Consider the following 25,346-nt stretch of genomic DNA (forward strand, 5'->3'; position numbering starts at 1 on the left):
TCCTGTTGGCTATGAACAAAACATATTTTTTTATAATTCAAATTTATAGCTCAATTTTTTATGTAAGTGGTTTAAAAATTAGGTAAAAGTATGTGGGAAGACATACTGCAACCATAGCATGAGACTGGCTCCCCCCGCCCCAAGATAATTTTCTAGGCATGTCTGTATCACCGTTATTGCATTAATCACTCTTGGTCCAATTTCCTTGGATGCTAGGCAAGGTACTAAATTCCCTACTGCAAAATAACCTTAATTTTTGACATGTACACCTTTATAGTCAATTAGAGGCATGAAATTATCAAGGAAAATTTATGACAAATGTCAGAACTCTCGCTTGGCTACATTATTAGCCAATTTATTAGCAGTATCAAATATCATTGGGGAGGAAGTAGATCACAGCCTGATGGCATCTTAATTAAAATACTGAAATAAAAGGGAATCTAGATGATTTACTACTAGCGATAGAAACTATTTTTCTTCAGACTCAGGTTTTGCCCCCCCCCCCAACCAAACCAAACCAAACCAAACCAAACCAAACCAAACCGAGAAGTTCCCTGTGGCCATTTTCACATCCAGGGGAAAAGGGAGAAATACTACATACCAACATTAGAAAGAAAATTAAGCCATTCAGATGTTCATATTTGTCAACTATTTCCATTTGCCACACAAACCTCACTTTAAGCACACCAATATGGGATGGATTCACAGCTTGGGATGCAATTTTCCTGCTCAAACATTTTTTGGGTTAAAGTTGATAGGCAGAATAGGTATTTTAAGATGGAAGCAGTTATCCTGACCAAAACAGGTTTTGCAAAGGTATAGAAGGTCTGTATGTGAACTCATGCATTTGATATTACTTCAAATTGCACCTACCTGACTATTCAAAATTTGGCTCTGGCAATGTGGCACACAGTGGCAGACCACATTCAATTCTAACTGTTTGATATGTTTTCTAAACATATTCTAAACATATCAAAACATATTGATATGTTTTCTGTAACACAGAACTCCTCAGAAACTGATGACCAGGGTGGGGGCCCACAAATACCAGGTTTGCTTACAACCCAGGCTTTATTGGTCCTTGCTACCAACAGGTATTCTGGCATTGCTCAGATGACTTTAAGACAACATATGGATTCCTATACAGAAGCTTGAGGAAGGCAAGAAATAGAAGGAAACTCTCCTGCTGTGTCTTCCTTCCTCTCATGTGCTGGAAGATAATAATAATAATAATAATAATTTATTATTTATACCCCGCCCATCTGGCTGAGTTTCCCCAGCCACTCTGGGCGGCTCCCAATCAGTGTTAAAAACAGTACAGCATTACATATTAAAAACTTCCCTGAACAAGGCTGCCTTAAGATGTTTTCTGAATGTCAGGTAATTCTTTATCTCTTTGACATCTGATGGGAGGGCGTTCCACAGGGCGGGCGCCACTACCGAGAAGGCCCTCTGTCTGGTTCCCTGTAGCCTCACTTCTCGCAATGACGGAACCGCCAGAAGGCCCTCGGCACTGGATCTCAGTGTCCGGGCTGAACGATGGGGGTGGAGACGCTCCTTCAGGTATACAGGACCGAGGCCGTTTAGGGCTTTAAAGGTCAGCACCAACACTTTGAATCGTGCTCGGAAACGTACTGGGAGCCAGTGCAGATCTCTCAGAACCGGTGTTATGTGGTCCCGGCGGCCACTCCCAGTCACCAGTCTAGCTGCCGCATTCTGGATTAATTGCAGTTTCCGGGTCACCTTCAAAGGTAGCCCCACGTAGAGCGCGTTGCAGTAGTCCAAGCGTGAGATAACTAGAGCATGCACCACTCTGGCGAGACAGTCCGCGGGGAGGTAGGGTCTTAGCCTGCGTACCAGGTGGAGCTGGTAGACAGCTGCCCTGGACACAGAGTTAACCTGCGCCTCCATGGACAGCTGTGAGTCCAAAATGACTCCCAGGCTGCGCACCTGGTCCTTCAGGGGCACAGTTACCCCATTCAGGACCAGGGAATCCTCCACACCTGCCCGCCTCCTGTCCCCCAAAAACAGTACTTCTGTCTTGTCAGGATTCAACCTCAATCTGTTAGCCGCCATCCAACCTCCAACCGCCTCCAGGCACTCTCACAGGACCTTCACCGCCTTCACTGGTTCTGATTTAAAGGAGAGGTAGAGCTGGGTGTCATCTGCATATTGATGAACACCCAGTCCAAACCCCCTGATGATCTCTCCCAGCGGCTTCATATAGATATTAAAAAGCATGGGGGAGAGGACAGAACCCTGAGGCACCCCACAAGTGAGAGCTCAGGGGTCTGAAGCTCCCCCACCACCACTTTCTGGACACGGCCCAGGAGGAAGGAGCAGAACCACTGTATGACAGTGCCCCCAGCTCCCAGCCCCTCTAGACGGTCCAGAAGGATGTTATGGTCGATGGTGTCAAAGGCCGCTGAGAGATCCAGCAGAACTAGGAAACAGCTCTCACCTTTGTCCCTAGCCCGCCGGAGATCATCAACCAGCGCGACCAAGGCAGTTTCAGTCCCATGGTGAGGCCTGAATCCCGATTGGAAGGGATCCAAATGGTCCGTTTCCTCCAGGCGTGCTTGGAGTTGTTCAGCAACCACCCGCTCGATCACCTTGCCCAAGAATGGCAGATTTGAGACTGGGCGATAGTTGGCCAAATTGGCTGGGTCTAAAGATGTTTTTTTAAGAAGCGGTTTAATGACCGCCTCTTTCAGCGGGTAAGGGAAGGCTCCCTCACAGAGGGAAGCATTCACCACCCCGCAGAGCCCATCGCCCAGCGCTTCCCGGCTCGCTTTTATCAGCCAGGATGGGCAAGGATCAAGGAGACAGGTGGTCGGTTTCACTCGTCCAAGCAGCCTGTCCACATCCTCGGAGGTAACAGATTGGAATTGATCCCATATAACAGGACCAGACAGAACTCTAGCACTCTCCCGCCCTGGCCCTGCTCCCACGGTGGAGTCTACCTCCTTCTGAATCTGAGCGATTTTATCTGCAAAAAACTTTGCAAAAGCATTGCAGGAGATCTTGGGGTCCCTACCAGGCCCCGGTGGTACAGGTGGTTCCGATAAACTGCGAACCACCTGAAAAAGTCTCCTGCTGCTGTTTTCTGCAGATGCAATGGAGGCGGCGAAGAAGGCCCTCTTCGCCGTCGCCATTGCCACTTGGTAGGCTCGACGTTGAGCTCTAACCCGTGTCCGGTCTGATTCAGAATGAGTTTTCCGCCACCGGCGCTCTAGCCGTCTCAACGATTGTTTCATCACCCTCAGCTCCGGGGAAAACCACGGGGCTGTCCGGGCTCCATGCAATCGGAGAGGGCGCTTCGGAGCCAGACAGTCAATTGCCCTGGTTAACTCCGCATTCCAGCGGGCCACCAGGGAATCAGCTGAAAGGCCATCAACTTGGGATAAAGCATCCCCTACCACTCTCTGGAAGCCAATTGGATCCATTAAGTGGCGGGGGCGGACCATCCGAATCGGTCCCACCTCCCTGCGGAGGGGAAGGGTTGCGGAGAAGTCCAGTTGCACCAGGAAGTGATCTGACCATGGCACTTCTTTTGTTTCACTTTTAGTTAATGTCAGATCACCAACATCCGTAGAGGTAAACACCAAGTCTAAGGCATGTCCGTGGCTATGAGTTGGGCCAGACCTATTCAGGGACAGCCCCATGGAGGCCATGCTTTCCACGAAGTCCCGAGCGGCTCCTTGTAAGGTCGTGTCGGCATGGATGTTAAAATCCCCCAGGACAACCAAGCTAGGTGTCTCCAGGAGCATATCCGCCACGACCTGAAGCAGCTCGGGCAGGGAATCCTTGGTGCAGCGGGGAGGTCGGTACACCAGTAGGAATCCTGTACTGCCCCTGTTGCCCAACTTCCAGAACATGCACTCAGAAAACTGGGTCTTCCCAATAGGACGCCTGGTGCAGACTAATGACTTCCTAAAAATCACTGCAACCCCCCCTCCCCGCCCACATGACCTGGGTTGCTGTGCGTAAGAGAAACCTGGTGGGCAAGCAGCGGCAAGGACAGGCCCATCTGCTTCATCCAACCAGGTCTCTGTCACACATGCCAGGTCAAATCCTCCATCCACAACCAGGTCGTGGATGGCAGTGGTTTTATTCATCATTGACCTGGCATTGCACAGCAACACTTTCAGGTCATGTGGGTTTCCCTTGCTGATTACTGTATCCTTCCGGTCAGGACCAGACCTGGAGGCAGGGATAGTCCTCAAACAACGACTAAACCTGCCTCCTCGGTAATGACATGGTCTGGTCTTAGCATAACTCCTCCTCCTGCCCGTGATCACTGAGATCGGGTGTCCCAATACATCCCCCCCTGTGGAACCTGCCCCACCCAATCTATTGGCTGAGGCCCACTCCCAGGCAGCCATGACCCCTCCCCTTAAAAGGCAAAATACAAACTATATAATAATTTAACAGAATAATAATAATAATAAAACAAAACAGAACAAAACAAAACAAAGCAAGGAACAATAGTGCTGACTCAGTGCTTATCCCACCCCAAGCAAAAATAAAATAATGAAATAATATAATATTCTAAAAAACAACAACCACCATTTAAAATGCTGCAAATTAAAAGCGATTAAAACATTTAAAACCATTTAAAACCATGTGGATAAGCAAGAGTTTCTTCTGCTGTTTCTAACATTCTCCATACATCTGCCTCCGAAGAGCCTTCTGCAGTTGCTAAAAGTCTTTGGAGTCATGGGATCTCTTTTCACTTGTGCAGCAATTTTGGAGAAGGGAAGAAAGAGCAGGGGAAACTCCTGTTACTTCTTTCCTTTTCCTAACTGGAAAACAAGCAGAGTCTGTCACAGGCTAGTGGGAGACCTCGCAGGCGTAGGCAAACTCTGACCCTCCAGATGTTTGGGACTACAATTCCCATCAGCCCTAGCTAACAGGACCAGTGGTCAGGGATGATGGGAATTGTAGTCCCAAACATCTGAAGGGATGGAGTTTGCTTATGCCTGCTTCAGGGACAAATACACCTTCCTACCTTTCCTGCTTTTGGGCTTCTCAGAGACATCTGGTTGGTCAATGTGAGAAACTGGATACTGGATTGTTTCTTATCCTGACTTTTTGACTAAAACCAGTGCAGCCCAATTGCCGCAATAAACCTGAATTTATGCTATTATCCATATCCCTTTTATCAAGGTAACAGACGTTTCTCAGGATTCTACATTTAAAATGGATGGATCATAAGCAGGTATGGCACAAAGCACTAACCTCTTTAAAACACGGTGAAGGATTTCTGATTTGTTCAAGCATAGCCCATTTGACTGTTGCTTGCCGTATATTTCCATCGTATTCTCTGGAACTCTGTGTGCCGCTTGGAGTCCCTCTCGATCTTTCGTATCCTGGTTCATTGAAATAGGGCTCTGCAACTAATATGAGGGATTGCACAGACACCAATACCTGTGGACAGACACAGTTGAAGAAGTTTGCAAGCGGTAAAAAGAACAAAACAGACCATTGCCAAGGTCAGAACAATAAAAACAACCTAAACCTTTCCTCTTATTGTCACACTTTTGCATAGATTGACCCAATGGTGGCAATGCTTTGCATCTGCCATTTGCAGTGCCAAAGAAGGATCTATTTGTTTCAATGGATTCTTTTTAATAATATAATGGACCATGAGAGAGAGAGAGAGAATGTGTATGTGTATATATATATATAAAACATACATTCATTTTCAATACTAATTTAAAGTCTGGAAAAGCCAATCTTAGTCCCCTAAGGTTTTGCTCTTGAGGTCTTGACAAATTCATTTGAATGCTTTATTTGCTAGGACTGTGCTTGATAAATATAATTATATGATTACAAGCATATTAATATTAATATGACACCACATATAAATATTAATATGGAACTTAACTGCAGCAGCCAAGTTGAATAAGGGAATATTTACATAAAGTAAATTAATACTGGGGAAGCATGATTCAGTGGTGGATATTTAGTGTACATTAATATGAGCAGTTAATACAGTTTGGAGTTATCATCACAACATCAATATAAAAAGAAAATTAGGTCATCAGATCGCAATTTTACAACAGTAAGCTGAATAATATTTAAGGCATATCCTAGACCTGACAACATTACAAAAACATTTCATTTTAACTTGAACACACATAGTAATTCCTCTTGTTGGAAAGTATATTGAAATAGCTCAAAAAAAATAATAGAAATATATAGACTGGGATCTCATAATTCTCAAACATACTTTCCAAAGTGCACTTTGAGCTGCACCAAGACTCCCCAATTTTCAGGATATATATTTTTTTGTACTGCTGCATAAAAAGTGACTGCACTGAAGTAAACACAAGATCATCGAATGATAATTTACATTGTCCCACATGTATTTATTTGAAATGATATCAGAGAACAAGGTGCAGTGCTGGAAATACATTGGCTTTTGAGGCTTTTGTCTTGCAGAAAAAACTTTGTTTTCTGAGTTATTTACACACCCACCCTCCAGCTTCCACACTGAAGAAAGCCACATACTTGTAAAAAGCTTGATGTCTGGGGATTCCACTTCTCTTCTGGTCTTCCATGCCAGGTGTTAAGAATACTTAAGCAAACCTGAAGATAAAGGTTTTGAACAGTTTTATATATAAATATCATGGTTGCAATTTATACATTGTTCTAATCAACAGATTAATGATTTTCATATATGAGTTTACTTGTGCTGTCTAATCCAACATTGTCATCCCTATTTTCTCTTCAGTAGAGCAGGATCCCTCTTTCATTACTACAGTACAATTTGCTTCCAGAAAGGCAATCCATACATGGATGCCTGCTTCCATTCACTGACAGGCTTTTGTGAGACACTGCCAGGCAACTGGACTATATCCTAGAGTAGAGCAGACAGGCTTCCTGAAAAAAATAAATCAACATGTGCCATCGAATCTAATGTGCACCTTAATTTTCGCAACATAATTTGGCCAAAACAGATTCAAGTAAATATGGTATATGGTTACCCATGTAAGTTAAGCTGTCCATAGGTACCTATTTACTCAGAATGACTAGAAATTGTTTCAACCATATTAGCCTGCAATAAAATAGCAAAACTATTTACCTTGCCATCATTGTAAAGATTTGGATTGAATCTCACACTGTGTCCTCCCGTTGTTTCCAGATTTACAAGTGGAGGTGAATTAGGATAGTCTTGCGGAAAATACACATCAAATTCAAAACAGCCATTTGCATAAGGTGTGTCTGCTGGGCCAGTTATCAAAACCTTTTGAAAAAGACAAATAATGTTATAGCAACCAGCTTGGGAAACTAGTATATCATATACAACACTTTAGAACTAGGGTTGGACAAATCCTGTCCATTTGTTTCTCTCAGCTTCTCATTTTTCCATTCTTGCATCCGCTTTGCCCCATGTCTGAATTACTTTGTGTGTTTTTGCAAGGAATTGGGCATTATAAGCATTTTTTGTGCTCTCTTTTGCTTGTGGATTTTGAAGGATAGCTGCATTTGGTTTGCAGATTGGTTTTGGGAAGTGCAAATTAAGTGGTTCTGCATTTTTAATATGAACCAAACACATTTTCCCTCTGTCTCTAATTAGAACTGCAAGTGCTCACTGGACCAGGTCTTACTCTAGAGAAATATCATTGACAAGTCCAATGCCATCTTGCATGTTTACTCCCTCAACAAAGACACAGCCCCTCTGCCCATAAGCCACATGATCTCCTCCAGGACCCCCACTTCTTTTAAGATTCTAGTGTCACATCTCCACATCTTTCCCTCTCTCCTCCAACTTTGTTTTCTTGAATCAAAGAGTAGTAAACATCTAGCAAAGAGGGGTAAATATCAGGCAGCCTGTGGGCCAAATCTCACCTGCATAGCTGTCAATCAAGAAGTAAAAATAAAATAAAAGGCACAAAAGAAACAGCAAGTGTTGCAAGAAGACTTACCAATAGGCTAATTTGGTAGGAAAGTTTATGTCCCTTCATCCCCACCCCAGCTAGAGAGAACTTCTGGCAAAAAATAGGTGCTGAGCAGGCTTTTAGGAAGATGCGCTTTTTCAAATTTATCATCAATGCCCTGGAAGTTTCTGAAGTGGAGGTGAGCAGGAGCAGTACATTAAAAAGTTCCCTCTCCTTCTCCAAGTCCCGTAGAAGCAGAATAAATCATGCAAAATAAGCATTAACGTGATTTAGACACATCAGAGACCTCTGCTGTTTTTGGAACACAAGTCTGATTTTTTTACCTTCATGATGTCTAGTCTCTCCTCATCACAGCGGACAAAGACACTGGATGAAGAGGAAAGAGGCAGCGATGTAGAAAGTGTTACAGCTTCTTGAGCAAGACGTCTGGCTCTGGCAGCACTGTTTGCATCACTAGCATTTTTCACCTGTGACATGTAGTGGTAATTTACTTTAAACACCAGTTTTCCATCGTCATCTTCTGAAACCATCTCAAAGGTATCTAAAGGAGTGAAAAGTAACATTTTAATTTATTAGAATATTATTAAATTGTATGAGGTATCAAAATTAATGGAAAAATCAGTCTGTATATAAATATTTCATTTCCCCCCTCCCCATAGCAACAAGCAATTCGATACAGTAAGATAAATAGGCAGACCCAAATACCTTCCCATTGTTAAAAGATATGTAAGATACCTTGCTAGTCTTGCTAACACACACTATTATACTAAAATTATTCTAATTGGGCATCATGAAAGAGTCAATTGACAATAGTGTGAAATTGCATTATTGATAAAATGATCATAGGAGAAAACAAAATTAACACATTATACTTTATGGACCAAAAGTACATCTCTAGGTCTGCTGAACTTATTTTCTGTCCCATTAGCAGAATTCAGCTTACCCGCTTGGCAGGTATTTATGCAGTTTAACTGCAAACATCACTACTCTTCCTTACCCCAAATATACAAGCAAGAGTTTTTACACTACACAAACCAAGCAGCATCTAACAGAGACCAAGCTGATATATGTGGAACATCTGAATACTCTAAAGGGAAAAAAATGTATCAGTTCTAAGCATCAGTACTATCATCAGCCATATGGAGCTCGTACAAGACAGGAAACGTAACCAAGCAGAGGACTTTCAGAAATAGGGCTACAAAACAAGGCTGGTTTAATTGCCACACAAACAATTGTTTACTTTTGTTATTGTCCTTAGTTAATGTGAAAAAAGAAGAACTGAAGAAAACTTAAAAATCAAGTTTTCACTAGCTGAAGAACTTGAAGTCTAAAACAAGCTAATATCATGATCCTTCTTAGAGATTAACTAGTATCTTGGATAAATTCTAAAATACTGTCACTGGCTGACACATCTAGGACCTCCCAAAGCTACTGATAAATGCTGATTTTAAAATATTCTCTCCTTGAGAAAGACAGCCACAGCATGACAAATCTGATGGATTATTTGAAGATTATCTCCAGCATCTATGGATTGGCTGCTACGTTTCCTCATAAATGACAGAGAGCCGTCTTACTGCAAAAACCAGGAAAATTTACACATACCGACTTATTAACATGTTCTTCTTGGATCATAAACTACTTGTGCATTCTCTTTTAGCTTCAGGCTATGTAGAAAAATTGCTGATAATTTCCTAGAGATGTTAAGTGTCTTTGTTCCGTTTTCTAAGCAAGAATTAAGACTGCATACTACTTAACCTTCAAATAGTATGTACTGATTCTGTCTGGTTTGCCAGCTACAGCCATTCCTGGACAGAGATAGGTTGACTTGTAGTCCATGTACGGGTAATCTCAAGACTGGATTAGTGCAATGTCCTCTATGTGGGGTTGGTTCAGAAGCTCCAACTGGGGCAAAATGCAGCGGCCAGACTTCTGATTTGGAGGGGGGCGCACATGGCTGGCAACATGTGACACCATTGTTAAAACGTTGGCACTGGCTTCCCATCTACCGTATTTTTCGCACCATAGGGCGCACCGGACCATAGGGCGCACCCAGTTTTTTGGGGGGGAAATAAAGGGGAAAAAATTATTTCCCCCCCAGGCGCGGGGCTGGGGCGGGGGAAGCTCGAGCTTCCCCCGACCCCAGCCCCCAAACAGGCAGCTCTCTGCAAGCCGTGGGAGCACTCCCGCTGCTTGTGGAGAGGTCCGCAGACAGATTCTGGGTCATGTGGCCAGCATGACTAAGCCGCTTCTGGCAAAACCAGAGCAATGCACGGAAACACAGTTTACCTTCCCGCCGGAGCGATACCTATTTATCTACTTGCACTTTGACATGCTTTCAAACTGCTAGGTTGGCAAGAGCAGGGACCGAGCAACGGGAGCTCACCCCGTTGCGGGGATTCGAACCGCCGACCTTCCCATCAGCAATCCCTAGGCTCTGTGGTTTAGACCACAGTGCCACCAGCATACCTTAGGGACTGCCTAAATTTTATCCCCGGCTTGATCACAGAGACCATCTGTGGAGCTTTGCTGATTATTGCTTAAGTTGACAAGGCATATCTGACAGCAACAAGAAATTGAGCCTTTAGTTCCTTTGCCCAGTTCCTGTGAAATGCTGTGCCAATAGAGATTCAGCAGGTGCCTGTTTTAACCTTAAATGCCTGCTGAGAACTTTTCAATGCCACCAAGCTTATGCAGGCAATCAAGAAAACATATTTCTGTAGTTTATGGTGGTTGATGTTTTCTGATGTTATATTTTATAATTTTACATGGTTTCAATATATATAGGTATTCTTGTTGTAAACAGCTTTGATTTTTAAAGCTTATATAATAAATAAATGTATAAATAAATGATCCACTAGCTTTCCAGAGATTTTGTACAGTGGAGTTACTAACACTTTAATGTTTAGATACATTTACGTTCCTCTAAACGTAAACCTGGGGCCTCTTCTTCACTCAAAAGGTGTTGTAGAACTCCAACTCCCACCAGTCCTAGCAAGCATGACCAATGGGCAGGAATGAGGGGAGGTATCATTAAAAAACATATGAGGGCACTACATTGACTAACCCTGGTCTAATTTGGCTTCTAACTGAGCCTAAGCAAATGTAACCAACAAATTTCTCTCTGTTTGCTCTGCCTCTACTTTTTCTCATTTTTCATTCATCTGTAATTCATCCCGTGTAAAATTCTAGATTGTAAGCTTCCTAGGAAGGGAATCCATCTTTGTGTGCTCATATGCACACTGAAGGCATATAATATCTTCAATTTCTTACTCATGTTCATACACATAGATTTGCAGGTTTTCTGTTGTGACTGTGACTTCAGACATGCATTTTGTGTTTCAATACAGAAGGTTCAGACTGATTTTCAACTTACCAAACTGGAGCTTTTTCATTACAACCACATATTTTTCTTCAAGGGATCTTAAAACTGACAAGGGCTTGGGCTTCACGGCAGCTTTTTTAGAGTATTCAGCCAATTTTCTCTCTGTGTACAAAAAAAATCATATTTAAAAAACCTCATAAGCCAAAACTGATTTATATGAAATTTATCTCACATGTTTCTCTTTGGTCAGGGGTGGGGAACCTCTGGCCTATGAGCAAATACTGGCTTGCCAAGGGTTCTATTTGGCACAAGAGGTTGTTTTTGTCAAACTGTCTCTATCTGACCACCGGCTGATGTTACTGATGATGTCAGCTGATTGGGAGCATGGAGGGCAGGGTTTAATCCTGCACTGAATGTGTTCCTGCTCCCAGCAGGGAAATGTGTAACCACACCTGTGGGCCAAAATCAAGATCTGACAACTTATCCTTCTAGCATGCTTAATTTGGATCCAACCTATTTTTGGTTTACTTTCAGTCCTACCATCAAAGTATTGAAGAGGATGTTTTATAAGGAAAGGTTGTATGCGTCATTGACAAAAGCGTTTACAAGTTTTGCCTCAATTGTATTATTCACCTTCCTACCAAGGTAGCCTTGCTCGATGGTGGGAATTATAATACTGATATTTTTAAAGTTGTATAAATATTAAGAAACCAGTAGTTTTATCCATTTGCTTGTATGTTTATTCTTGATGTGCCTCTTCCTCAAGAGGTCTAGAGAGCAGCAGCATGAGAACAAGCCTTTTTTTGTGGCGCCTCCCTGTTTGTTGAATTCTCTTCCCAGGGAGGTTTGCCTGGTGCCTTCGTTAAGTATCTTTTGGTGCCAGGCAAAAGCATTCGACTTTTTCTAGGCCTTTGGCTAATTAAACAAACTACGGCCTTTTAAACTGTGTGTGGTGAGGTTATTGCTTTTGTTTGTTACTATTTTTGTGGTTTCATATTGTAAACAGCTATGTGATCCTTGGATGAAGGTCAGTATAGAGGAGGAGGAGTTGTTGTTTTTAATGCCCCTGATTAACCATTCTTATATCCTTTTGTTGAAAGTCAGGTTGCTTTTACAGTTTATGTATATGTACATTTAGAGATTATTGTAATTAAGTGGTGTATATAAATTGGTCAAGTAAATAAATAAATACTCCAGGTAGGTCTGCAGCAAAGATGTGCTGCTGACATTATTTACCTTGGTTTGCCTGGCGCAAACTTGTTGTAGCAGCATAAACTATCTCAGCAGTCCTTTGGATATCTGGTACCAAAAGTGTCAGTCCCTCTGGCTCTTGATCTGAAGTATCTGACTTCACTCCAGTTTTAGTCTTGTCCTTTTTAGACCTACAAAATAAGAAATGACTAGGGTTTTAGCGGAAACAGTTAATGGAAACATCAGAAATGCAGATTACTATCAATTGCTGTGTATTTGCCAATAAATATTTGCCAAGTGTATTTGTCATTAAATACCGGTATATAAAAAAATTTAAAAATTGTCCAGTAGCACCTTAGAAACCAACTAAGTTCATTAAATATAATGACTTCCCAGGTCAGCAAAAGTGTGTTTAATGTTAAGGGAATGGTGGAAAGTATAATGCCAATAGAAGAAATCCTGCCAAAATATGAAAACCATACAGAAGATTTTGAACTTGGAGAATTTGGTTCAACGTTCCTACTTAATCATCCTGGACAACTCAAAAGCCTCATTTACAATGTAGCAAGGTGCATATGCACAAGTGACTAGTCTTCTGGGTATATCAAGGGAAACTAAAAAAAGAACCTGGTATGTGTCTAAAAAGGAAATAAAAACTGAAACAAAATTCTGTCTCACAAATTCTAGAAAAGTCAACCAGAATTTATAAAATGAAAACATTCAACAACATCCATCACATACAAACTTACAATCCATTAAATTTTATTAGGTGCTCAATGAAACAATATTATTGTCTTGTTTGTTATTATGTTATGCATTTTTGTGTCTTTATATTCTAAACAGCCCTGTGATCCTGGGCTGACGGGTGATATAGAACATATTGGAATTATAATTGTAAAATGCTTAGAACCTCCTTTTTTACATTCAGCTCAAAGCATGCTACTTTTGATTTCAAATGGACAGCTTCTTTTTCAGTTTACCTAAGCAGACTAAAACAGAACAAGCCCAACAGATTCTCCTCTAACCAAGCAGTTCCTAACCAAGTTGAACTTTCGGATACCCTATTCAAATTTCAGGTTTTAAAGCTGGAATGGGAAACCTTTTTGGCTATGTGAGCCTGATCTTTATCACATGTAGCCTTGCAGGTCAAATTTGATGGGTGAGGCCACCCACCTGTCAATCATCTGACATCACAATGACATTACAATACATGGAATTTTTTATTGCAAAAAAAAAAAATGTTGCTGGGACCTCTGGAGAAATCTCCAATTTCTCAGTGGAAGACGTGTCTGGAAAATGGAGTGCAACTATAATTCTGCTGTTGCTAGGCACGTCTTCCATCAAGAAATGGTCTCAGATCAACAGTGTCAACCTTTGTCAACAGACCTAACAGCAAAATTGTGCATGTGTTATTTCAAAAGCCTGGCAGAACTTAGGTGTTTCTCATTTTACCATTTTATAGATGAACTAGTAAAAAGCTATGCACTTGCTGCTCAGCTTCGAGGCTCATAGTCATAGAAGATTTACACGAGAGATTTACTGTACTTGGCCGGTCTGCAAGCAAACTTGGTGACTGCCAACTCTGGAAACCAAGGTATCAAGCCGAAGGGGCCTCTGGGATTACCTTCTAGTTAATAGTTGACAGTAAACACAACTTCCTGTCCATGAGACTGGCAGATTCTGAGAGGGCAAGGAACTCCTCTTGTCTAAAAACTCCAGTCTTCTAAACAAGAGGTGCTGTATCCTTGGCTAAATGCTGTATTCTCAAACCTGGTACCCTGTAGATGTTGTTGGACTCCAGTTCCCATCTGCCCAGTCAGCATGAATAATAAACTGGGACAATGGGAGTTGGGAGTCCAATAATACCTGGAGAGTGCCAGGATGAGGAAGACTGGTTAAAAGACTGTCAGATGTCAACAGCTGTGAGAGAATTTTCATTAAAGATACGTATGCCTTTTTTTTGCATTTGATTTACAATACACCCCAGTAAATACATACTGCAATCTGTGTTTAAGATAGGAAATAAACAATATATAGCTTAGTTGACAATGATGTGGTAAACCTGTGTCTTATCTATGTACAGGGAATTATTTTCCAAAAACAAGCATTTAATTTTGAGAATCCCAACTTGCAGTCAAGTGGTACAGCACAGATACAAGTTTCTAACCTTAGTGAGAACAGTTCTGAGTGAAAATGGGAACACATGGTATTCATAAAATGCTACGAGGTTGAGAAAATACCTCAGTCGGTTAGTATAAGTATCAACACACGTCTTCATTTTAGCCAACAGAGTTCCGACTGAAGTCTGGGACTCCAGTTGCTCTTCTTCCTCTTCTCCATTTTCCCCAGACAGAGGCAGCAACAATGGCACCATAGATGTGCATGAAGCAATAGCTCGGAGAAGCTCTAACAGAGCTCTGTACAGGGGGACATGCCTGGCCATATCCAAAACTAGGAAAGAGGAGAAACAACATGGTTAAAATTCCAACCAACTAGATAAATCCTATGCAGCAGAAATAGTTACCTATCATTATCTAAATTTCTTTCCTGCCCATTTTCCCCCCAAAGGAACCTGGGACAGCAAGTAACAAAATAACAAAATATATTTAAAAATAAAATCATATCTAGAAGTATCAGGAAAATTTGAAAACATTTAAAACCATTAAGAGCATCCAAACATTTTGAGAACCTTAGTTCAAGGGTGCTTGCAAGTTGAATAGGCAATAGGTATAGTGGCCTAGATCACAGGTAGCCACCAGAGTGCTCTCCAGATGACTACTGCAGTCCAGGGAAAACATAAGGACCAGCTTGAAGAACTGGATGTTCTCAAGTAGAGAGAAGTGATGTTTAAGAAATGCAACGCTGGACAATACTGAACCATTTCCATTTAAAGAACAGAAGTGGCCATGCAGATTTAGGATAAACATCAGGAAGCAATTCTCACGAGACTGTCTTCTATCAGAACATGCTGCTTAGGGACATCACAGAATTTTCTTCCTTGGAAATTCCCAAGATCAGGCTGGCCACACATGTACTATGCATTTGAGAACATAGGATGAAGTTAACAAGCAACAATTTTGGGAGTTCCTAACACAATATTTGCTTGTAAATGAAATTCAGTTCAGGAACACCCCCCCCCAAAAAAATATCACAGTGAGTGGCAATATTTCCCTCTGCAGATGACAGAGTATAATCAAGACAAGGTAAGACAAAACAAAAGCAGTGGTCTTGGCCTAGAAACAAACAGTTCAAAGTGGTGAAAGCCCAAATGAGATGGTAGAATCATATGTTCCCAGAAAAGGCAAGCATGACAAACTAAAGAACGACCAGAGAGGGGGCTTGTTTCTCCTATCCAGCTATCTTCCAATCAAGCCTGAGCATGTTTTGGTTACGTTTTTTAAAAACAGAATACTACAGAAATATTATTTTGTTTTTTACTATTTAAAACAATATATTGCCAATATCATATCACATCACGCAGCAGGGATGGTGTATTATTCCTAACTATTGGCCATACTGGCTGAGATTGACAGAAGTTGGAGTCATACAATATCTGGAGAGCAGCTTCTTAGCTACTTATACCCTAAAGGCAAATGGTGCTCATTAGAAGACAATAAAATAATTTAAAATGACTATGAATCCCAATCTATCCATTTGCATGTACAATTTCCTAAACCTTTACATGCCAGTGGAAGCAATGACCCTGTATCTACAGAAAGTATGAATAGTTACAATAGGACTGTTACTTCACATGAATAACCCACACCTTCACACAAATAAGCTTTGTGAAAACATCTTAGAAGCAAACACAGTTACATGAAAACTAGTTTTACTAGATCTACAGCCACATTACTTAGGTAAATACCAATTAAAATTAAGGTTAGCAGTATTAAATCTGAAATAAAGTACAAGGCATTGCAACATACAACATTTTAAAAAGCAGATTAAACTTTATGTGAACAAAGAATCGCCAGTAATTTGAAGGGGTTGACAAAAACTGTAGTTAATATACTGTATTCAGAAATTAGAAAGTCTTCTATATCCCTAGAGAAAGACACTGATAAAATTCAAAATATGGAAAGGTAAATTAGTTCCTAACACCATTTTTTAGCTGGACAGAAAAGACTAACCACCTCCATTTTCAAGAAGGGCTGAATCCGTCAGTAGCACTTCCTATTTTATTAGTACATTTGATCTTGAAGTCACCTTCTGTTTCACTATGAAACAGGGGCTGGCAATCATTTTGGAGCAGTGTGCACATTTCAAACTTCAAGACAGCATTGTTGGCACCAATAGCTGCCATGGGGACATAACACAACATTTCACTTAGACACTGAACAGGAATTGGTACATGGATATAGCTTGTCTGGTGTCATGACCTGTGCAGTACCCTCTGCTGAAGAGACTACAAGTCAAGGTGTTTTTTCTTCTTCTTCGTTTATAAAAACACATAAACAAATGAAATTTAGCAGAGAAAGCACTTGAACCGGCAATTCAAACGCTGGTAATTTTTAAAAGCAATGGATCTCGACCTAATGCTCAATTCTCTTTATGGTGCAGTCTAAGGAAAATGGTCTCTGATGAACAAAGTCTCCTAAGAACGAGGACAAAGCAGAGTTGCTCACTAGAATTAATTTTTCTATTTTGTGTTACTTTGAAAAAAATTAATCATTATCCTCATTTTATTTGTATGCCGCCTTTCCATAGTTGAAACCATGCTCAAGGCAGCTTACAACATGACAAGATTTACATAATTACAAACATAACAGAAGTCATAAACAATAAATAAAACACATCAAAAAGTGCACAACCAAATGGAAACAATTTCCACATAAATCATAAGATCTAAAACTAAAGATACAACAATATTATCAATAATACCCACAAGCTCTCTCAACCTCCCATAAACAATACTCCAGCCCAAGAATCTGTTCAACAGCCTCAGCTTTTGTAGCTGGAGTCAGTCAGCATGCCACTCTCCCAAGCCAGATAGGAAAAGGCCAGCAAGGCAGGGTGCAGGTCTTCCAGGGCTCACAGCCAAGATGGTCTCATTTCAAACAACACAGATAAAAATTAAAAACAATTTAAAAGAGCCCTCTCTGTTGAGCAGCTGCCGCCGCCCTCCTTGTGAAGCCTGTCAGGCCTGCCCCAAGCCAGGTGGAGAGAGGCAGTCCTCCTGGGCAGCAGCAGCAAGAGGATCAGTCCTTAAGAGCCTTCTGGTGATGTAGGTTAGACTGAAACAGAATGACTGGCCAAAGGTCACCCATGAACCTTCATCACTGAGTGGGGATTTGAACCTATGCTTCCCAGGCCTTGTCGAGCACTCCAGTCACTGCACCACATTGCCTTGCCTTGTTGAGTGAAATGGTTGAAGCACATGCACAGGAAAGCTGCCCATAAACGTGCAATTTTCTAGAAAGCATTAAAACTAGGCAAATCTTACTCATTGTTGACAGTTCTTCCTGTCACTAAAAAGGTAAAAGTAAAGGACCCCTGACAAGTCCAGTCGCAGACGACTCTGGGGTTGCGGCGCTCATCTCGCTTTACTGGCCAAGGGAGCTGACGTTTGTCTGCAGACAGTTTTTCTGGGTCATGTGGCCAGCATGACTAATCCCGCCAGAGCGGCACCTATTTATCTACTTGCACTCTGACGTGCTTTCGAACTGCTAGGTTGGCAGGAGCTGGGACTGAGCAATAGGAGCTCACCCCATCGCAGGGATTCGAACCACCGACCTTCTGATCGGCAAACCCAAGAGACTTGTGGTTTAGTGCCACTCACGTCCCTAGGACACCTTGATTTGGCATTATGAAATCTGTCTTTATTTTCTTTATACTTGCCCTTGAAAGAAGAAAACACATTGTGACTACAGTTGATAGCCTGCTGTGTGCTGCTTCATGCCCTTTGGAAACGGGCAAGACTTTCTAAACTTTTTTTCATTCTATTTACATGTGATTTATTATACATTTTAAATTACATGAGGCTGTTCATTTCCAAGATACTGTTTCTGTTTGAATCATTATTGCTAACTGACAGCTCCCTAAGATAAACATAGCATCCCTGTCCACATCTGTTGCTTGCTAATCTGTCTCCTTCTTCACGGTTCAGCCTTGCTACACCAGCAAATGTCACAATGAAAACCGTGCTGGATTGATACCCAGGCTTCAGAAGCAAGACAGCTCTAAAGAACTCAGGGTTCTCAATGTCAATTTCACCGTGATCCAGATTTCACAGTCACCTTTCTTGCTTCCTGCTTTTGGACTATTTAATTAATGCTGATTTATGGCACAAAATCTGGCCTTTAGATACACATTCATTTGAGGTGCAGAATGCTATGTGAAAGCAACTCTTTATTAAATCCAGTTACAAAATTCAGGAGACCCAAACTAAATATATATAAAAAAACTTTTAAGGCACATAAAAATATACATAATTTTTAAAAACACCACATCACTCAAGCCCTAACACTAAGTGGTGCTTATTTTATTAACTTTTACCTGCTTACACAGGGGAAGCAGTGATTGTGGCTCAGCACATAGTGGGCACTAAATAAATGGCAAGAACTAGTACCAAACTAGTGTTTAACATTGGTCTTTTTGTCCAATAAGGGGGCTTTTTGTCACATGGGGCTGGTTTGCACAATTTGTAGTACATAATGCTGCAGCATGGTTGATGACATGAGACACCCCGTCAGCATGTAACACCTCTGCTCAGAGATCTGCACAGGTTGCAAATTTGCTATTGTTGGTATATAAAGCCCTCAATGGCTTCAGACTTTTCCAGTTAGATTTAGGAATGACTCAAATGACATTCCTAGATTCTTCAAGATTAAAACTAGGGCCTGTATCCAATAAAGTGATCACATTCATGCAATAGCTTCTGTTTACGCAAGGAACATTCTGTCCCTTTCCTTGCTCTATATGTCCTTGCAAATCTGTCCTGGATTTCTCCAGAAGCCTCCAGAACATTTTATTTGGGGGGGGGGGTATGTCTGTGCAGAGGGATGAGTCCCATTGTTCAAGCAGAGGTTCTTCCACAAGAAGAAGAAGAAGAGTTTGGATTTGATATCCCGCTTTATCACTACCCGAAGGAGTCTCAAAGCGGCTAACATTCTCCTTTCCCTTCCTCCCCCACAACAAACACTCTGTGAGGTGAGTGGGGCTGAGAGACTTCAAAGAAGTGTGACTGGCCCAAGGTCACCCAGCAGCTGCATGTGGAGGAGCGGAGACGCGAACCCGGTTCCCCAGATTACAGGACTACCGCTCTTAACCACTACACCACACTGGAAAGCATAAGGACTTTCCTGGATACAAGCTGATCGTTTCCTAAAACTTCATATGTAAAGTAGTCCAAAAACCAGGAAGTAAGCTGCTGCCAGAAACATGGGAAATCATTCATATTCTATGCAGTGATATACCTTGAGTGAAGCCAGCCAAACTTTGCTTCGAACTACCAAAAATCTCAATCAGTGGGCTTGTCTGTATGTGTCTTTCCATAAGGAGAGACCCTGGTGGCAGTGAGCTGGTTAATGTGAAAGGATGTCAGCCATAAGAATGTGCCTTCTTTTCTGACTTGTGTCAGCTTTAGTAGAATGCTGCAGTGCTTATTTCACACAAACACATCTCAGCTATATCCATACGCCTGAATATGCAAAGCAAGCAAAATTCAGTGCCTGTGAATACTACTATTGTTATTTATCACCCACCCTAAGGTCCCAGGGCAGGTTACAACAATTAAAACACAACATTAATATTAAAACACAATACAGTGGTACCCGGGTTAAGAACTTAATTCATTCTGGAGGTCCATTCTTAGCTTGAAACTGTTCTTAACCTGAAGCCCCACTTTAGCTAATGGGGCCTCCTGCTGCTGCCGGAGCACGATTTCTGTTCTCATCCTGAAGCAAAGTTCTTAACCCGATGTACTATTTCTGGGTTAGCCGAGTCTGTAACCTGAAGAGTCTGTAACCTGAAACGTCTGTAACCCGAGGTACCACTGTATAGAAAATGGTTTAAAACAACATAACATTACAAAAATGAGGTGGGTCCTAAAAATACACATCTCAAGTGTCAAAAGCCAGGGTGATCAGCTGCCATCTTCAACAAGCTGAAAGCTGTATAATGGAATTGCAAGGTGCACCTCTGTAGGAAGGGAGTTCCACAACTGCTACACAGAATCCAAGCCCACACGAAACACAGCATTCATTCAAAAACAGCACATTCATTAATATCATGGAATTTTATTCTCTCTAAAGTCTAACAATTTAGCTGGAGGGATAGAGGAAGAGGTTGGAAAACAGCCTTAACCAATACAAAATAAAAATCTGAACAGCCTGTCTGCTGGTAGATGGTAGATATAGCAGTTCATACAAATGGCTCCTTTCTTGTCCTCCACAGCACAGTACCATGGCAATTTAAGGTTTTTACAAACTTCAATTTATAAAGAGCTTTAGTATCTTACAAAGCTTACATTCAGGAACTGCTGAAGATAATAAAGAAGTTGGGCCGAAGCTACACATTACCTAATATAATAAAAATAGTTTGTACACTATTTCCTCATTCACTGTGGGACTGACAGTACACTACATTTAATCTTGGATATTTATACTAGTTTTGACAAAAGTATATTAAAGATATCAGTAAGAACAGGAACAGTGCTTTCAACAATACATCAGAAGAAGACATCTCTAAACATAACTATTCTTTTGCTCTCCTGAACATTCCAGGAGACTCCAAACTAAGAATAACCAAGCCTAATGGACCATGAAATAGATAATATTGAGCAGCTCTAAATTCTTTTTCCAAACCATTTAACATAGCTTAATTGGCTACAGATGACAATAAAAAACCCTTTCATACCACTGAAATGTATATCCTCAAAGAACAGGATGAGCAGAGCATATGGAACCAAAATGGAAAATAAGACAAACAATTACTATCATGCAGTATCACCTATTATACTTAAAATAAAAATTAAAAAATACAAGAGACAGAATTGATGGAAAGTTAAGTCTAAAAAATAATTCTCACAACTTCTAGCAGCTACACTGGGTGTTGAAACCTGTTTTCCTTCTATTCACTATTCCACTCATGACTCACAACCATCTCATAAATTATAAACTAGATGATAATGTGAAATAAGCAGATGCTGCCCAAACCCACATCAGAAATCTTTTTCTACCCGAATACAGGACGTTCTGAACTTCCTTGCTCCCACTACATGTAACTGTAATAACTGGCTGTGGATGTTATATAAATGAAAAAAAGAGAAAAAATGACTTCACAACACAAGGCAAGTTGGGACTATGGGGTACCATTTTCAGTGGCAGCCATATACATTCATTGTAATGTCAAGTTTAACGTAAAGAGTGTAAAGTGAATTCTTCCTGCGACGAATGCATTGTTTCCCATCTTTTTTTTTATTTTACTCAATCCAGTTCCTGTACCACATACCACATTATGAAGTGTCGCTATACTATTTATTCATGCAGATTTAATTCCCACCTTTTTACCATTTAGGTGTTGAAGTCAACTTGGAAACAAGTTAAATGAAGTTTGCAGTCTCAGCAAGGAAGAGCTTCCAAGGCAAAACTTCCACCCTAGAACAATGCAACACACTTCCCCACCCTACACCCAGGTTCTGGTCCCCTTGGCTAATGTAGCCTCCTCCTGTGTGGATTCTAATAGCCATCAGGTTAGCTTTCTGAGGGAAGAGATGTGGGGCAAGAGCAGCCCTGTCCTCCTGACCTGGATGTTGTCGCCTGCTCTGGCTCCAGGATAAGTACCAGGAGGGACTGCTATTTATCAAGGGTCACCCAGAACTGCCAATATTTGCTGCTCTTCTAGGTGGCCAGAAATCTACATGAACAGAACTGTATAGCTGCTCCCTCCTATTTCTTTTTCCTTGTTTTGTCACATCTTTAGATTGCGAGCCCAAGAACGGGGGCCACCACAGTATTGATTTTTCTAAGCGGCTCTGAGAGCCTTTTTGCATAAAGGTATAAAAGAGCTGGATATATATGTCATAAAGAGCTGGATATATATGTCATAAATAAAAGCAAAACACACTAAGTGCTACCCACCCACCCAATAAAATCCAGTGCTGCTAATAATCTGGGGTCAGGTTTCATGGCTGCTCCTGAATTTCAGTCAAAGCAGAAGGCATCGCACAGGGATGTTTTGAAAAATCCCCACACCACATTTATAAAACCATGGCTGGTTTTTGCAATACAAAAGCACCCCAGAAACGTTGAGGTCTGCTATTTCTGAGAATTTCGGGAGAACTGGTTGATATTAGAGGCACTCTTTATGCCTCAATTGTGTATACTGTCAGTGTGTTGGAAGAGGTTTGAAAGAGCAGATGGGGAACTGGTCAAGTGCCCTAATTCACTAATTCAGTCTTTCCCACTTGTACCCTCAAGCCTGCACAGGGAAATCTTTGGGGAGGAAATTCAGGGCGCAAAGGAAGTTTAGAATTTTACACCCACCTATGAAATTTACAGAACCACCACTTTTGTGGAGAAGTAAAATGCCTCCCAGAATTGGGGGTGGGGTTAACCTTGGAAGGTCACTAGATTCTACAGAATTCATACAACTATAGTAAACAGTCACCTATCCAACACAAGGTAATGCTTTGGATGAGGCTTTTAAACAGAAAAAACCCTCATAGAATCATAGAGTTGGAAGAGACCACAAGGGCCATCGAGTCCAACCCCCTGCCAAGCAGGAAAAAAACCTGAATGCTGTTTAACAGAATGTTGCACATCTCCGTCAACATTGCTCTACGAATAATACAGCCAGCCTCATCTGAAAACCATTTTTGAGTGAATGAAGTATGAAATGAAAAGAGATTGGTTTCTTTGTAAGTCTCTGTTCCTCAAGTGCCAAAAGGCATAAGCATCACAATCCATGCTTACCAAAGCAAACAAAACAAAAATTAAGTTAGGCATTCATTCCTAATACTACAAAAATACAAAAAACATGTGCTATGCAGCACAAAGCAAAGAAAATCTCCAAAGAGCATCTTTCTGGAGCAACTGTGCCATCCACTGAATACTATGTTTTAACTTCAGTCATTCTTGAGGACTTCATAGTCATGAACCAATAATGCTAATGAGCCTGAAACCCTTAGGGTCTGTTAGCTAATTAGATCCCTGAAAATCCCATTAACACGCCAAAGATTTAAAATAGTGACCATTGTACTTAAAAAGGAAAGATAGCGCAGATTTCGTTATTTTATTAGTGTTTAATAGCAATCTTGTTCTATAAAAACAGCCAAATATTTAGCACTTCAGAAAATACGTTTCTTAACAAATGTCAAGCTTCTGTTTCTTGTTTCCAAATAATTCAGAATTGCAGCCTTTCCTGATTTCTGCTTCCTTACTGCACCTTTTCAAACATACGATATATGAACACAGTCTAAGCTAGAGGCTATAGTGTCAGTTCCAAATACTTCACGCTCTACTGCCTTTTGCTTTTTCTATTTAAGCAACAACCGGAGGCTAGTCTTTTATGAAATGTCTAATTAACACTCTATAGTCCTGTTGCTTTTGAAAGAAGAGCTTGCCTAGAGAACTCTGTACAAGATAGGTGGGGCATCATTAATCTACTAGAGAAAAAGGAAAAAGAAAGAAGGAAACATTTTCGTTCTTTTCAGATAGCTTAGCAGCTCTATCTGTGCCAAAAATGCCACTATATTCCAATTTTAATATCAAAACGTTGAGTAAAAAGCTAGGTGAGGTGAATGCACTTCTGCCATCATTAGGAAGGACTCCGGAACCATTTAATAAGACAAAGCTGCAATCACTTTATATTCCTTTAAAAACTTCAATTAAGAATTCTGGTAAAGTAAAGTAAACATGGTGCTGTAACCAAAGTCTCTACAGTTTCTAGAAAAACACAGTACTATAGATGTGTGTCTTTTTACTACTGATTATTTTAACAATTGCTCAATTCTGAAAATGGCATCAAATCATTGTTTGCAAGAAAACAACTGGGACTTGTTAGTTTCAAAGGCATGGCTAGCATTCTGTTTATTAGGTTTGTGTAAATTATCATTTCCCTATTTTGCACAATTCATTCTGCAATGTCACAGAAAAGGGAAGGGGCATGGAAACACTTCTTCCCAACTACTGAAATTCTAATTTGGCAATTCCTCTGGTTTTTTGAGATTTCAGCAGCCCTTGTCCACATACTTTCAAGCAACCATAGGGACTTGAAACTTGTTTATTTCTTTCCAAAAATGAGAGTAATGATTCACTGAAAACAGAAGTCTACTTTCAGTATCACATTCTACGCTCCCATGGAACAGGAGTACATTCACAGCCCTGCCCTGCCTATTGGCATTTGTGCAATTATTCCTTTTAATTCTATTTTTTAAAATTTACTGTTTCTCATCAAGTTTATCTAAATCACCCTTTATGCTTCTTTAAAAAACAGGCATTCAATAATTCTCTTCAGTAAGGTATAATTAGATCTAAAGTACAAGAAGTATTAGAAAATTTGCCATGGATTATTGCAACAATGTTGGCAAGTGGTTAATATTTAAGGAGGCAGATTGGCAAGAGCACTGTAATCATTTGAACTGTGATGAGTGGTCGCACAGACAGATTTAAGGTGAGCAATGAAAGTGTAAGAATAACTATGCCTTATTTATGCCTTCATTGTTTCTTGTGTGATTTGCAGAGACACAGAAAACTAAGATATCTAGATAGAAGATATTTCAATGATAGGGTTGGGAATTTGTATTGCAGTCTAAAGTTTGTTGCTACAATATGTTATAGTGTGTTTTAGTTCTTTGGGTAAAATATTTTAAAACCAGATTCTGTTCTCTTACCATACTGCACTTGGTTGGACTCTACAAATTTTGGCACACTGTTACCCATGTCAGTGCTGAATTCCAGCTGCTTAATTTTCCCAACACAAGAAAA

The 25,346-nt window shown here is 40.9% G+C and overlaps 1 protein-coding gene and 1 long non-coding RNA gene across 10 annotated transcripts in view; one reads left to right on the forward strand and one right to left on the reverse strand.

Moving 5' to 3' along the window:
- The window catches only part of LOC309366660, a 35,657-nt gene extending 34,444 nt beyond the window's left edge, over nt 1–1,213 (forward strand). Inside the window, exon 5 of the long non-coding RNA XR_014166829.1 lies at nt 1,095–1,213. This is a non-coding gene — a long non-coding RNA (uncharacterized lncRNA). The remainder of the gene's footprint in view (nt 1–1,094) is intronic.
- Nucleotides 1–25,346, reverse strand: part of BIRC6 (baculoviral IAP repeat containing 6) — a 140,963-nt gene that overhangs the window by 4,596 nt on the left and 111,021 nt on the right. For all 9 annotated transcript variants that reach the window (XM_081905331.1, XM_081905329.1, XM_081905327.1 and 6 more), the window contains 7 exons: nt 14,661–14,871; nt 12,466–12,611; nt 11,281–11,391; nt 8,231–8,448; nt 7,091–7,252; nt 6,517–6,594; nt 5,242–5,430 (listed from right to left, as the gene is read on the reverse strand). In XM_081905331.1, coding sequence (XP_081761457.1) covers nt 5,242–5,430; nt 6,517–6,594; nt 7,091–7,252; nt 8,231–8,448; nt 11,281–11,391; nt 12,466–12,611; nt 14,661–14,871 — 1,115 coding nt within the window. The remainder of the gene's footprint in view (nt 1–5,241; nt 5,431–6,516; nt 6,595–7,090; nt 7,253–8,230; nt 8,449–11,280; nt 11,392–12,465; nt 12,612–14,660; nt 14,872–25,346) is intronic.

Source organism: Podarcis melisellensis (genome assembly GCF_964234715.1).
Source record: "Podarcis melisellensis genome assembly, chromosome: 3".
Lineage (NCBI taxonomy): Eukaryota > Metazoa > Chordata > Lepidosauria > Squamata > Lacertidae > Podarcis > Podarcis melisellensis.